Raw genomic sequence first — 16206 nt, 5'->3', positions numbered from 1 at the left:
TTTTATGTAAGTTTTAGTTTCACTTAATGCGCATCTCGTCATGTTCCACATTGAGACGGTTTCTGGTCTTTGTTTTTACTGTTACTAAAGATGAGAAACCACTCTCACATCTATAAGTGGTAGTAAAATGTATTATCATTTTTAGAGTTCTTTCAGCTATAATAGGATATTCAGCACCTACTTTACGCCAAAATGTACCAAGGTCATAAATTTGAAATTCCACTTTGAAAGTGCTGTTCTTGCGTAGTCCAAGAAATTCTAATTTGGCCTACACATGCGGTGCTGATCTGTCATTCTATTATCCACATAACAAAAATTACCACCATTATTACCCCCCGCAGAATAGCTGTTTTACCCCCGCAGGTGTATTTACCACCAGGTTTGGAACCATCAATTTTATTGGTTCAAGCTCACTCGCTGTTTTACTTTAACACTCGACTAAACAGTTCTGCCCACACACTGTGAGTTTACTAAATTACTCGCCACTCGACTAGATGTAAACCAGCCTTAACTCAGCCTACAGAGAAGGCCGCTGTACGACGTTTCTTGATAGACACCCGGAGTGGGTGAGACACTCATCGGAGGGACTGATACAGGATAAAGGTAGGTTTGCTCAAGGACTTAAGGTGGTGGTGTGTCTAGACACAAGAGCTTTAACAGCACGGGAGGACTAAGCAGTGTCTGAATTAACCTGAAGTATACATTTACACATACGACTTAACAAACTGCTACTTTAAAGAATCTTGAACTGTTTGTAAATGGGGGTGTTAGTGCTTGGAAGCTCTGAAAGTCGTTTGGTTGCCCGACCTTCATTTGATCCCGGAATTTTTTTTTTCGCAAGTGGGAATGTTGTGATGTTGCCATGAAACTCTGAGTTTTCTCGTTGCATTCCCGCTTTTTTTTTGCGCCGTTTCATTCCATTCGCTCCTCGTCGCCCCTCGTAGTCTCAGAGGCCCCCGCCTGCCCGGAAGCACGTACGGTGTGAAGAGCTTCAGAAGAAACCACGCCATTTCAAAACTGCTTGATTTATCAGAATGGTGACTGTTTACAAGAAAAATTTAAGGTTACACTAAAGGCAGAAGTTTCAGTATTTCATTTTAGATTGGAAATGGCTTAAAACGTGTGTTTTCAGAATATTTTTACAGTGAATCTTCTTTGCTTATGGGGCTACAATTGACAAGCTTTAGGAAAATTCTGATCGTATGTAGTGGGAGAACCAGCAGCAATAGAGTGTTGGTCATACACGACGGCACTCCAACATATGTGCTAGTCTCGAATGGGAAGACTGCAAATGGGATACTTAAAGTAGTTTATCAGTATTTGATAAGTAGTTAAGTTAAATACAAAAAAAAATTTGCATAATATGAAAATGGTAGCTAGATTATCTACAGTAAAAATACTGTTCACATTTGTGAACTGTAGTTTAGGTTAGCTACATAAAAATACTACTTAAAACTTTGTTAGCTACATATGAAATCGGTAATTTAAAAAGATTTTGCAGTATTTTTACTGTAGCTAATCAAAATATCCACACAATCTTAATAAACATTGCATTGGATGGAAGAAAATAATTTTTTTTTCCAGGAGAATTAACAACTTTTTAAAGTATTTTTAATGTATCAAACTTGACTTAATATTTGTAATATAACCTTACCACTCATTAAAATGCAAGCTATTGGTAAAAAAAAAAAAAAAAAAACAACTTGCAAGTAGGTATGTATCAATACGCCTTAGACAATGATTCCAAAATATGCCTTGAAATAATAAAAAAAAAGTATTTGTAATTTTTATTCAAATTTTTCCAGAATAGTGACTCTTAATTCAGAATTGCCACTTAACTGGTAGCTGTAATTATTATTTGACAATGAACAGTAAGAAATTTCACGAAATAAAAACTTTAATAAACAAACCGATTTACTTAAAGTGGATGTGAAATGGTTAGGTTGGATTAAAGTTACCGTAAAAACACACAAGAATTAATAATTTACGAAATGAACAAGCAAGTAAAGTCTTAAGATGTAATCTGATTATTAAATTTTTGAGATTATGTTTAAAAGATTGTTTATTCAGTCACTAAGAACAATGTTGCAGCTTGCAGCGAATGAAAAGTTATTCGAATAAAACTATCGAACAACTGTTCGATAGTAGAAATTAGTCGATAGTGTGCAACACTAATGTAGCCAAGAGACAAATTCAATCTGGTTTTTCTGTAATCTTATACTATCACCGACTACACTACCATCTTTGAAATTACAAATGTGATCGAAAGTGTGTGACGATAACATCGTGTATCATTTTTTTTTTAAGCTCGAATGGAAACCCTAGATAACTATTAGTAGGGACACCTGTATTTCGCGAATACATTTCGTGTCTAGGTACATCGCAAAACACCGTAGTTTTTTTCTTGTAGTTATTGGCTGTGGTTGGCGAGAGGTGTTTTCCCGCACTTGACGGGGCCAATGGGAATGTGGGTACCGTACTGCTGCACGCACACGATTCGCCATTACTCTAAGAAAAAGCTACAGTGTTTTGTGACATACCTTGACACGAAATGTATTCGCGAAATACAGGTGTCCCTAACTATTAGCATGTTCGACAAAATTTCAGAAAGGTGGTTGAAAAATGTTTTTTTCTTTATATTATTGACTATTATACCTGGTAATTTCATTTTCTTCAGTAATTACAGAATCGATCACGATTTAACAATATCAAATAATGCACGTTGTGTACTATTATTTAATTCCGTCATAAACATTTCAATTAATATTTAATTGTAAGTATTGCACTCTGTCGTGCCGATTTTAAACACTACTTGGGTACATATGGGATTATTTGAGTTGCCATCCTTTGTCATCTGAGTTCAGAATTAGAAAAAAAATATTAAATAACAGTAATCAGGAGATCATGCGCACAAGATTTGACCGCCATGTTTTCGAACCTACTGATTCACAACAGCCCATAGGACGGTCGTGTGCATAAAAGGGTAATTAACATATTTTATTTCTGTTGCGAACACATGGCGTAACAACCAATTAGAGTTAAAAGCCATTTTGGCGGGACTAGAGAACTTTTTATATTTATCCATCTATTTGTGGCAAGAAATTGTGGAGATATTACAATGCTCAGGTGTAATTGCTGCTTTAAAAAATTAATTAATACTATTAATAATTAAGTCACTAGCAAATATTATAAATTAATGTGTCGTGGTTGGAATGGTTAACTTACATAACCCTTATTTATTTATGCGTTGAAAAAAAATGTGCTCACAAATTGCTGGTCAGATGACACGGGACAATCATTTGGTAGTTGAAGTAGTTACTTACTAACGCTGCCGACAGATGTCGGATGCGTCGCGAAAATCCGTTGGCCCAGACTATAACAGTGATATTTCAACCGACCATGGGGGAGAAACTGTATTCTGCTGAATCTGAGAAATAGTTTTTTGAAGCAGTTTTCGGCCCGTCTGCTAGATGGTGGCTTTCATAATATATTGCTAACATAGCTGCATTGACCGTGAGAAGTAATGGAATGCATATGCTATTATCAGGCAAACAAACCAGTGACAATTAATTCACTCCATTTTGTGGTGTGGAAAACCAGAAATGTTTGCATCTCGTACTCATTTCTACGTAACATGACTTTTTTATTATTACAAAATAGCATTAAGTGGTCTTCGCACTGTTGTAATCACTTTTACTAAGCAATAAGTCGTCAAGTTGATAAATTGGCATTCCTAACATAAAACTTTGTACTAGAACATCTATCCCGATCTTTTTTTGCTGGAAGTTATGGGCCCACCCAACAGATAGCGTCACTCAGCTCAGCCGGGTAGTGTGGAAGAGGGGGGGGGGGGGGTCGGGAGAAGAAGCTCACGGGAGGGTTCGCCCCGCGGTTAGTGATGGGCAGAACGGTTCTTAAGACCGAATCGGTTCTTTTGGATCAGTTCCGTGAAATGATTCGTTCATCTCGTTCATTTCGTTCTTTTCTGTGTATGGGATCTGGCTCTTTTATCAGGTGTCGTAACTCGTTCATCCTTTAGAGTATTAGCTACGTGTTTGCTTCCAGCCTCCCCTCGTTATCGCGTGACCCGATGACGAGGGGAGGCTGGATAGCGTGGGTGGTTATCTTTATCTACTCTGCATGGGTAAATGAAATTTCAAACGTCTAGTTGTATAGGTACTGACTGTTAAAAAATATTGACTGTTGATCGCTGCAAATGCTTCCTGCAGTGATTCTCTATAATACGGGAGCATTAAATCTAAGAATTTTACGAAAGTGATTTTTCTTAACTTTGTAATCGCACTATAGCTAGTATTTGAACATTGCTTTTCGTAGCCAGTGAATCACAGTTGCGTATATGAAACAAGATTATTTATATTTTATTACTTTTTAAGTTAAAAATATTAGTATACAGGCTATTTACACTCTAGTGACAGTAAAGTGTTTACGTGTAGACCAACACATTTAGAAAAAAATATACAAAAATGTAATACTACTACTGCGATTTAGTATGAAGAGAGACAAATGAAGTACATTAATTAACCCAAAAATGGTAAGTGTGAACGTTTGTAGTTACTTTCCCTGTTATTTTTAATCCATACGTTTTTTTTTTTTTTTTTTTAAGTTTTTTATTTCCAAATTTGGGTATGTGAACGTGAAAAAGCAATTTTAAACCACTACTTAATAGTTGACATTTTCAGGTATAGATACTTTTCATGTTACCCTATTTTATATGATCAGTTATCGTTTGCTCTTGTGAACATGCGCACGCTGTGATTACTAATTCTTCAGACTCCTGACGTCATGAATAATTTCACGAACGATTCAGACCGGGCGCGTGGCCGGTTCTCTTTAATCTCGTTCTCTCGTTCTCTCCGCGTTTTCGTTCTTCCGAATCTTTCAAGGTACCGGCTCTAAAAGAGCCGGTTCTTTACATCGCGAACGAATCGCAAGATTCGTTCTTTTTGAACGAATCTTTCACGAACGACTCATCGCTACCCGCGGTTAGTCAGGGCCGACGCGGCGACAAAAGCCCGACGAGTGAAGAGCAAATGTTTGCGACCTCTCCCCCCGGGTTCTTCACCCGCCACCCCCCTCGCACTAGGGCCAGTCAGCGAGGGCTCTGGAGGGCCCTTCCGCGCTCGCCGCGTCCCAGGACTTCATCAAGGGCGAGGTCCTTCACCTCGCTCGGGGGTAGGACGAAGGACCTTCGAGAAAGGCTGCTTGCTTCCCCTGAGTTCTGCCTCCGGGCACCTTTTGAAGTACGGATGGCGAACCAGTCATTCTGACACGCCAATAATCAAATAATCTTGTGTATTTTGTCGCCGAAAGCAAGAAAGTGCGAGCCCGATACAAGATATTTATCATCTAGTTTTGCAACAGCAGAAATCACACTAACCTTTTATTTTATTTGAATAAACATAAAAGTGTAAACATTTCGATTGTTGTAAAAATTCCGAGTTGCAAATAAAGAAGTTTTTTTTTTATAGCATTTAGTGGTGACACGTTCAACGATAAAGGTTCGCCATCCCTGCCCTAAATGTTGCCCCTTTCCTGCCTCCTCTTCCCGTGCTGCTCATTATTTAAATAATAATTTTAAAAAGGGGGTCAGGCAAATGTGCAGGCTTCTCTGTGCGGTGGTGACGTCTTTCTGAACCACGAGGAAAAACCTCCTTCCTGCCCGGTTACTTCCGGCGCTGGATTTCCTCGACACCAGGGTCAAGCTGAAGGCCACTAACATTTTTGAAAGTGCGGAACCATTTTACCAACGGACGCTCGTAAGCCTCACTGTCAAACTGTATCAGGTCAAACCATACTATTTTCTATTATCGGCGGTCCCTTCTGTGTGTATACATACACATACACACCTAGAGAAGACAATAAGACAGTTTTAACAACATAGCTACGTAAGGTCACAGAAAGATTATTGTTAGGGACCTGAAAAATTCGCGGTTTCGATGGCTTTCAGGATAGACTGCACATTCCCCTGTTCACTTGGGTAAATAACGCAAGTTCACTGGCTACTGACTTGCATAGTCGTCTCATCTGGTTTGTCAGTGATTCGATCCTTCTATGGTTGAGAGTTTTTAATTGGTTGAGATTCGTCCAGATGAACAGTAAGCCAATAGCAAAATCATCTAAAAGGTATATGTATTTGAATTTTAACCTATCGCCGAATAAATCCGCGAATTTTTCCGGTCTCTAATTATTGTAGAAGGATTAGATATAGACTACTTAGTACAATTATTACCGTACGTCCAGCTATGTAGTAGCTCAAAAATAATAATTAGAAACCAAAATATGGTGTTTAATGTTTTCTTTTCTCAAGCAAAATCATATCTTAAATTTCCACGTGTATACGTTGTATTTCTGAAAGTCTACTATTCCCTGAAATTTTGGTGTGACAATATTTTAAAATTCAAGTATTAAGAAAAAATAATCATAATAATCATAAAAATGAGTAAATATAATAAATAATAACTAAATGTTTACATTGAACACCCGCTTTGTGGTGTAGCGAATTTCTAAAGACGGGTCAGCTCAGGTTTACTACATGGTTTTTGGAAAACATCATTTTTATTGATGCAATAAATGATGTACTGAAAATATTGAATTTTTTTTTTAAGACGAAGGCTACAAACGAATGGTTAATACAAAAATTGAATACCGCATGCTTTCAGTACTTGCTACGATTGACATTAAAACATTTCAAATAAGTTCATGAAAAGTATTAAATAAGATCTTGTTTAGTAAAATAAACGTTTTATAAACAATCAAATATGTTATATTATGAATTTATTTAAAATCATGTAAAAAAAAAAGAAGAAACAAAATAACATCTTAACAGCTACGTTATAGTCGCAGCACTGCTATACGCAGTGAATACACAGGGTTGCCAATTTTGTCACTCGCTCGAAGTTCACGTAAATATGCGACATTTTCAACAGTATGATGTGCCTTTGTTCACACTGTTCGAAAACTTAATCATTGAACCGGTGATGCTTGCAATTAAAATTATCGGAACATTCCCTTATCTTTCAAACTTTCCGGAACTCTTTGCTTCAAACATAGAAGGAGGAAACGCAAGAAGTTGAAAGTTGTGCATTTGCGTGACGTGTAATTCATAAACGGGTATTTGAAAACGACGTCACTTACCTGTTTCTAGCTCACGAACCATACAACACTCCCAAGCTGCTCGCAACAATGTGACGGAGAATTTGAACAAACTTCGTTATTCTTGCGGTGCGCTGCGGTGCGGTCGCCGGACGAAGCGATGGGAATGACAAGCCACATCAAAAAAAAAGGACGTCGAAATGTTGCTGCGAACTGTTTCATTGGCCGATCTCCGTGCTTCAATTCGTTCTCTGGGAACATTTATGAGAAGAGAAACTTTTAACGACTTAGCAGCGAGTGAGCCGAGGAAGAAACAATACGAAACTTCCAGCAGATTGTCATTTGTTCCACGGTAAGTGAGCGGGTATTTCAGTTCTCGCCTGAGACGTTGCAACATCTAACCTCGGTAAAGAGCAAATTCATGTGTTCTCATGTTACAAATACACTTATAATTAGAGACCGGAAAATTTCGCGATAGGCTAAAATAAAAATAGTTATACCTCAGTGCTGCCTTTTGCTATTGGCCCACAACTCACCTGGATGACTCTGAGCCAATGAGATACACCCAACCAAAGCTGTATCGAATCACAGGCTGCTATGTTGGGGCGTCTCACAATACAGCAGCCAATGAGTGGGTGATATTCGACCGAGTGTACGTATAACTATGGAGTTCATTCTACAGGTCATTGAACCCGCGAATTTTTCCGGTCCCTACTTATAATAAGTAGAGACCGGAAAAAATTCGCGGATGCATTCGGCGATAGGCTAGAATTCAAATACATATACCTTTCAGATTTGTTTGCTATTGGCTTACTGTTCGTCTGGACGAATCGCAACCAATTAAAAACGCTCAACGAAAGAAGGATCGAATCACAAACAAACCAGCCGAGAACACTCACAAGTCGGCAGCCAATGAACTTGCGTTATTTGCCCGAGTGTATAGGAGAATGTGCAGTCTATCCCGAAGGCCATCGAAACCGCGAATTTTTCCGGTCCCTAATAATAAGAAACTCGGACATTAAATTTAACGTAGAATGCTTTAAAAATAATTCCAAGCGTGATAAGTATACATAAATTGTGTTTTCAACCACATTTCTTGACGCGAATCAAACGCAGTTTTTTTGCACCCGCTGCAAGAGTTTGCTGCCGGAGCAGCTACGTCGACTATTGAATTATTCTATTTGCAGAACGAAAGGTTAAACTATATAATGAAAACGGCTCCAGTAAAAAAGAATCCCGGCATTGAACCTGATTTTCGACAAAGAATTTTATTAAAATACTGTCCATTTGTTAGAAATCATTAAACAGTTGATACTTTAAAGCCATAGATGTCAGCATCGTGGTTGCACATTTCCATTCCATGCGACTTCCATTCCATTCCATTCGCGTAATTACTCCCACCAAATGCTATATACCGAGAGCTAAGATGTTACACATAAAAAAATTATATATTTAAAAAAACTATAAAGCATGCTTTTCTTGTTGTATGATTTAAAAAGTGAAACATAATCTTTGAATTTAAGTAATTTGTTCAACAGTGAAAGAATTAACTACAACGTTGTATAACTTAATTTTTGACGTGATAACGTCTTATAAATCTATGAACGCGCCGGCTGCACGCACGAAAAAGCATGACTCATTGTCACGTTCCACCTGAGCCGAGCGTGCAAGAACCGGCTAACCATTCTATAATATCAAACAGGTTAAGGCGGGCTTTTTAAAAGCAGCAATTTGATTTATTTGTCCAATTACGTAATTTCAAATTAGGTAACAATTTATTGACATTATTTGATTTCAGTTTATTTCTGTTACTAATTGTTCGTGATTATATTTAAACAAATAATTTAAATTAAATTTGCAAAAACTGTAAATAATATTTGAAAATCAAAAAAAAAAGTGTGCAATTTTTCATCAATGTTTTCTAATGACGTTATCACGTAAAATTATCGTCCGTAAACTGACTTTACAGACAACCCCCCCCCCCCCCTTTTTTTTTTCAATAAGTTTAAAATAAGAATCAAGTAATGAAAAAAACAGTAAATTTTAATGGAAAATAAGCGTGGGGTGCTTGTTATCAGTTGTCTTAAATTTTCTGTCACTTATGTCTAGAGACCGGAAAAATTCACGAAGCTCGTGAACTCAAATGCAATTGGCTATTAAATGTTATTCATAATTATAGGCTTCCAAGAAGTGTTGAGCAGTTTGTAAATGGCGCCTTGAACACATTGTTATGATTAAACTTTAAGATGATCTCAATTCTTGACTATTCCAAGACAGGGTGATAGGGGGCTCAAGATTAAGAATGAAAGACAATTCAATATAGAGACTTGATTTACTGTCACGTACTATTACAGTGTTAGCTGTCACCTAATTCCGACAATGATCAGGGAGCCTCGCTACCACACCTCGGCAGGTTCCTTACCCACGCTGTGCTGGGTCGCGCTCGCGGCAGGATCTCGACGACCACGGCGCTCCGTGGTTCCGATGTCGCGACTCCAGCCGTCCAGTCGCCGGTGACCAGAAGAAGCCCCTTCTCGGTGGTGGCTGTCGTTTTTATCCTTCTGTCCGCGTCCGTGTTGATGTTCCGTGTTGTCCCTTTTTCTCTCGCAGCGGCGGCCGGCCTTCGGCGACCCGCGTCGCTGTTTCGCTGGCGGTGTTGAAACTGCTGACACCTCGTGTTTGACTCAGGGCGAGCCTCGAAGCCGCTTGCCAGAGTGCTCAGAGCGAGTCATAACAACGTGGAGCCTTGTTCGCCGTTTGGCCACCTCGACTTTACTGTGTAGCGACCGGTCGCCTCCAGGCCGGGGGGGGGTATCTCCCCCTCGTGGCGGGGAGGAAGTGGCTTCCCGGCCGGAGATACCGTACGTGCCTCTCTAGCAGCCAGCAACTCCAGTTCCCCCGACGGACGTGGTCTTCAGCGGTCGGGCCGGTCGAGGGAGTGAGACGCCAGCAGCTCCCACCAGCGGAGCTATAATCAGACAAGTTACAAAAGAACCTTGGATGAGCTGGGGAGGGAGGTGGCAGTCACGTGACCGAAGCTTCTGGCGGGGGTGGGGGCCAGTTGAGCTGTCGCTCGCTTCCGGGAAACAGTGGTCCGGTGTCGTCAGCTCGCGGTCCTAGTTACACGATCCAACGCTATCCATGGCATCAACGTCGGGTCATAAGTCACGGATTTTAAGCGGCACGCCGTTGCGGGGACAGGCACGGGAGATTGTGTACAATGTGGCAACACATTTGAAAGAGCAAAAGCGATTACATAATTTGAAGTACAACATTGTCGAAGCAACAAGTGCTGCAACAAGGGTTTCTCACTCAACTGTAAAAAGAATTTTGGCAGAAGGTAAAGTAAAAAGCAAAAATAGTTTAAGTTTTTCTACTCCCACGGGAAAGAATAAGGAGCGAAAAAAAAGAATCGAAGTAGATGACTTTACGTGCGGCGCTATACGGCGGAAAATTCACGAGTTTTACACCGTTAGAAAAACAATTCCAACATTAAAGAAACTGACCAGGGCATTACGAGAGGACGGAGTTTTAAATTGCAGTAGAGAGTACTTGCGGCATTTGTTAAAACGTATAGGATTTAGGTGGAAGAAATGCCAATCAAAAAGAAAGATTTTGGTAGAAAAACCGGAAATTTCTGCTTGGAGGGGGAGGTATCTACAAACAATTCGTAAATATCGAAATGCAGGTAGAAATATCGTGTATGTTGACGAAACATACCTACATGCAACACATTGCGTTAATTCCTGCTGGCAGTCGAGCACTGAAGTAGGTGTAACAGAATCAATTGGCAAGGGGCCACGTTTGATAATCGTGCATGCTGGTGGAGAAGAAGGCTTCGTTTCTAATGCTTTATTAATTTTCAAATCAAAACAAAAGTCTGGTGATTATCATGATGACATGAACTACCAAAATTTTTCTACCTGGGTAAGACAGAAGCTACTTCCAAATTTACCTGAAAATAGTGTCATAGTTCTAGACAATGCCAGCTACCACAATGTCCAAATAAATAAAAAGCCTACGACCACTACTCTGAAATCTGGCATCCAAGACTGGTTAAAAGCCAACAACATTCAATTCTCCACACACATGACCAAAGCCGATTTGCTACTTTTGGTAAAATCCCACCAAAGCACAAAAAGATTCAAAGTGGATCAAATAATAGAGGAGTGTGGCCATGACACTATTCGTTTGCCTCCTTACCACCCGGATTTGAATCCGATTGAACTAGTGTGGGCAGATTTCAAAGCAAAAGTTTGCGAGGAAATATCTACATCTCTGGACGATAAACGAAAACTGTGTGAGAAATTATTTTGTTCCTATACGGTGGAACAGTGGAAAAAGTGCTGTGATCACGTTAAAAACATTGAAGCCGAATATTTCAAGAACGATGCAATAGTGGACATCGAAATCGACAAGATAATAGTGAATCTTGACTCATCATGTGACGAAAGTTCTTCGGGTGACACAGGATCTAGCACTACAGAAACGGCCGAATGTCTGAACTCAGACTCGAGCTCGGAATAGGTGAGTCGCGTTCAAATAAATTTTAACCGTACTTCCCTGTTATACATAGTTATAAATGTTTTTGTACTTTTACAAAAATTCCTTTGTAAAACTAATTGCCAACGGGTTCGAATCCCGACTCTGGCGTTCTTGATGGTAACCATGTTTTCCAGAAATTAAACAACAGTTGAACGATGTGATGGTTCCTAAACAAAGAACGACGCAAGACCGCAACATAGTGATTTTTAAACTCTCAACTTTCTAGCGTTTTTGTCTGGAGTGTCCGCCTTCTTAATTCATAACAAATCCTTTCCGATAATGTAAAATGCTCAAAATGTGTATCTCAGGCCCTGGGTTTACTTTTTCGCTGCGTTAATTTTATTTGTGTGTGGGCGTCTGCCTTGTTTGTATTAATTGACAGTAAAGTTTGTTATTCGTGTTTGTAAAATAACTTGTTAAATAACTTACGTTTCCTTTGTAGACGATTGGCGTATTGGAAAAAGCTGACGAAATCCTAGTTCCCAATAATCTCATTCAATATAGTTATTACATTAAAAATAACTTAGTTTTTTTCTTGCCATCCTTTTGTCGTTATGGTTTTTTGTTTATATACTTAGCCTTACTCTTTACATTCTTAACAATAGGCGTACAACTTAGACTGAGCGAGATGAGCTCAGATACATACAAAAAAAAGGTATTAAATACTTGAGTGTTGCCCGCGCAAAGCTGCGGCGAAGAGTTATTTCTTCGTACATAGTTTACTTTGCTACTGGCCAACTGCGTGGGTACGATACCGTGTTCGTGTAAGTCGGGCCGACGCGACGGACAAGGACAAGGGCGGAGTCACTCCCTTCCCCTACTTCCCCTCGACGGTCCTCGGGAACTCGCGCATGCGCAGTAAAAGGTTCAGCTCTATCTTGTCGGGTTATACCAGCCCGGCTAGTCAGAGGTGTGTCTGTGCTGGTGCTGTATCTCCTCGTCGTGCCGGAGACAACCACGAGGTCTGAGCGGTGACCTGGACGTCGTACGGCACCGAGGGAGTAATTGCCAGAGACCGGAAAGTTTTCGCGGATTCATTCGGCGATAGGGCTATAATTCAAATACATAAAACCTTTTAGACGATTTTGCTATTGGCTTACTGTTCATCTGGACGAATCTCAACCAGTTAACAACTCTCGACCATAGAAGGATCGAATCACAGACAAACCAGATGACTTACAAGTCGGCAGCCAATGAACTTGCGTTATTTTCCCGAGTGTACAGGGGAATGTGTAGTCTATCCTGAAGGCCATCGAAACCGCGAATTTTTCCGGTCCCTAGCTAATTTGCAAGGCCCTTGATTGCTTTCGAAAATGTGCACAGGGAGTGTTTTAAGACTAGCAAGAAGTTTCACACCTGTCGCGCGTGGACTCTTAAGCACACACTTTTTTTTTTTTTTCTGTTACAGACGCATGGCGAAACAGCCAATAGAAGAGTTGGGTGGAGTAAACAGCGTTACTGGAATCATCAGCAAAGAAGTTCCACTTAAAAAAAAAGTGTAAAACCTTCTCTGCGGTGTTGCCGGAGACAAGAACAGCGCCAGAGGACCGACGGCGCGATGGCGCCTGCCCGTTTTCTCTCGTCTGCTGACCTCGTGACCTCCCGGTGCCTGATTCTATAAGGAACATGGCGCCACCGCTGCCTGCAGGTGCGTGAAATGCATCTGTAGTCAATTACCCAACGTGCTTTGTTCGGCCCTTTGCAACGTGCATCACCAGCCAGCTAAGTGAAGTTCGAGTGCTTTCGCGGACACTTTGAGATTGATCGGTGAGTAGGAAGCAACGGTTCCGACGTTTCGGGCGACATTGCGACAGCCATCTTCAGGGTAGCAGTTGCCGAGAGTTGCATGTAGTGGTATTCCAAGACCTTCGGGCAAAGGTCACGAACAAGCACTGCCTTGTTGGGAGCGCACCGTAACCTAACTCGCGGGCCCGTATTCCAGAACGTGTCAAAACCGTAAACCCAGCAAAGGAACCAGATCGGCAGCCGTTTTAATAAACGGTGCCCTGCGCGAGGCTAGAAACTGGTATCAACGTTTTACTTAAATCCTTTGAAGCCCTAACATATTGTTAGGTTGATGCAGTTTTTAATAATAGCCACATGCATTTGGGGCTGAATATTATTTTCAAATGTAGAATGCGGATTTTCATTAGAAAACAATTTCAAACATAGAATAATTAGCCCTGGTTATTAAAATTTTAAATAAAAAAAATATTGACACACAATCATCTTTGTTGCAGGATGCATGTTCCTAGTCCTGGCCCTCATCACAGACGTTATGTTCGACGAAGTAAGGAACGTAACTGTGAAAGACGCCGTTATCCTCAGCAACCTGTCGTACCAGGACTTGGCGAACCTGGGCTTGCGCGACGTTCCTCAGGCCGTGCCCAGAGGCACCGAGGCCCTCCTCTTCTCCGGCAACAACGTCACCAGCCTCTCGGGGCAGTTCTGGACCAGGGGGTGTCAGAAGGGAGTCACCACTGCGGGGTGCAGTCTCCTGCCGTACATAGCGGTGCTGGACCTGTCCAACAACCTCATAGAGACCACAGACCGCCACTGCTTCGGCGGCATGGAAAGACTTCACCTGCTGCTCCTGCAAAACAACAGGCTCAGAACGATCGGCCCAGATACGTTCGCCGACAAAAGACTACTTATTTGGCTCGACATGTCTGGAAACAGAATAAGTTACCTGCACCCCGAAACTTTCCAGGGTTCGAAAAATTTGCAACACCTATTTCTGAACTGCAACGTTATTCGCGATATCCACGTCGACACGTTCAGAGGACTTGGTCAGCTACGTCAAATGTCTCTGGAAGATAACAATATCAGTGTGGTAGATGCCCATCTCTTCAGAGATCTAATAAATCTGTACGCTCTTAAACTTGATTTCAACTATTTGTCGTACATTCCCGGGACCATATTTTTGCACCTTAGAAAACTGCAAATATTTAGTGCGTCGCATAATATTATTTGGTCTTTCAGTTCGATGTTTTTTCCTTCGGCGAGGAATCTAAGGTCAGTGGATTTAAGCCACAATTCAATTCGACACCTATCTCGGTATGATTTTCAAAACTTGGAAGAAATTGCTCATGTGAACTTCAGTTACAATAACTTGAAATCCCTGTACCTGAGTCGTATTCCAGTCGCACGTATAGTGACCAGTAGCACAAATTGGCTTATTCGCAACACGAGTCTGTGCACAGGATCAAATGGAAATTTCCCATGCTTCTTTCCTAGAAATAACTTGGAAACGGATAAAGTGTTTCACTCCGTTGACTTTTCTTACAACAAAGTTAGCAAAATCATATTCGTCATAAGTGATTCTTCACATACACTAGTGATCATAAAGATTTCTCTCGCAGGAAATCGAGGTTTCTTCTTCCCAGTTTCATTCATAAGACAAGAGAGGTACATAACAGCGCTGGATCTCAACCAAACGAACCTGAGCTGGAGGAACATGACATTGTTCGACGAGATCCTGCAACTTCCGCACCTCAAATCTCTTAGTATCTCCGGCAGCGAAGCTTGCGGACACCACATGAAGCAGGTTCTGATGTCCATCTTCAACCACAACTACCGCGTACATTTGAACTGTGATGGATTCCCGCCACCAACGGGAACTGACCTGTACGCGGCGCAGCCTGATTCGTTGGACAATTCTTCGTACGGTTTGGCAAATAATGGAAATTGCAACAGTACGCCGGAAGAGAATGGTTGGTCAGAAGTTGATGGAGATTCTGGTTACTTCCCGTGTCAGTATTTCGAATCCTTCACGACCATCACCGTAGACTTCATCGGCATGAATTACGACATTTTCTGTGGATACGCAGTTGACTGTTCGTACGTGAGCCTCTCTACTCTGCCGAGAATTAATTCTTCCGTGGACTGCATCTTGCTCTCTCACAATGAACTCACTTTTTTGGAACCAGGCTTCTTTCCGAACTTCCACGACCTGTGGTATCTGGACCTCTCTTTCAACGGCCTGACTTCCTTGGGAGAAGGAGTCTTCGAGCGGCTGGTCAACCTCGTGTTTCTGAATCTGAACGGCAATCAGCTGTCCAGCCTGAGCTCCCACGCTTTCGAGGACCTGGTCCATCTCACCATGCTCACTATGCATGGGAACAGGATATCCTCCTACGACCCGGACACGTTTGGGAACCAGGCGCGTCTCCGGCTGCTGTCCGTCGACTTCCGGAACCTCACGAGGTTCCACGAAGGGACTCTCCGGAACCTTCCCGCCCTGCAGGTGCTGGAACTGAGAGAGACGTGCGAGCTGGCCACGTCCAGACATCTCCTGGGCGCGGTCCACTTCAAGAGCCTCAGATCCTTGAAGTCGTGCAGGATCACCGGCTTTCTCATCAACTCCAGCTCGCCGGGCGATCTGTTCGAGGCAAGCGCGCTCGATCTCCTGGAGATCAAAGACAGTTCCCTGCCTGTCATAACTGGCGACTCTTTCGAAAAATTAAAGGGAATCCAAATTCTGATTTTGGCACGGAGCAACATCACCATTTTGAGAGGCAGTTTCGAAAATCTAGACCAGCTCACTGT

General features: G+C 41.4%; 2 protein-coding genes across 2 annotated transcripts in view; both read left to right on the top strand.

Moving 5' to 3' along the window:
• The first annotated feature begins 208 nt into the window (after positions 1-208).
• LOC134536478 (slit homolog 2 protein-like) lies at positions 209-16193 on the top strand. The gene is made up of 4 exons (XM_063376198.1): positions 209-603; positions 13067-13306; positions 13899-16082; positions 16180-16193. Exons 2-4 carry the CDS (start codon positions 13285-13287, stop codon positions 16191-16193), a joined length of 2220 nt encoding a protein of 739 aa, XP_063232268.1. The 5' UTR covers positions 209-603; positions 13067-13284.
• The window catches only part of LOC134537007 (uncharacterized), a 221554-nt gene continuing 212699 nt past the window's right edge, over positions 7352-16206 (top strand). The window contains exon 1 of the mRNA XM_063377178.1: positions 7352-7465. The gene's annotated coding sequence lies outside the window, so the exon portion shown is untranslated. The remainder of the gene's footprint in view (positions 7466-16206) is intronic.

The sequence above is a fragment of the Bacillus rossius genome, chromosome 11, assembly GCF_032445375.1.
Source record: "Bacillus rossius redtenbacheri isolate Brsri chromosome 11, Brsri_v3, whole genome shotgun sequence".
Classification (NCBI taxonomy): Eukaryota; Metazoa; Arthropoda; class Insecta; order Phasmatodea; family Bacillidae; genus Bacillus; species Bacillus rossius.
This window is presented reverse-complemented; position numbering and strand designations above follow the sequence as displayed.

Excerpts from the sequence above, each read along its gene's own strand:
- LOC134536478 (XM_063376198.1), top strand. The coding sequence starts at position 13,285 with ATGGCGCCACCGCTGCCTGCAG. Across the intron at positions 13,307-13,898 it reads GGCGCCACCGCTGCCTGCAG|GATGCATGTTCCTAGTCCTG; the intron begins GTGCGTGAAATG and ends TCTTTGTTGCAG.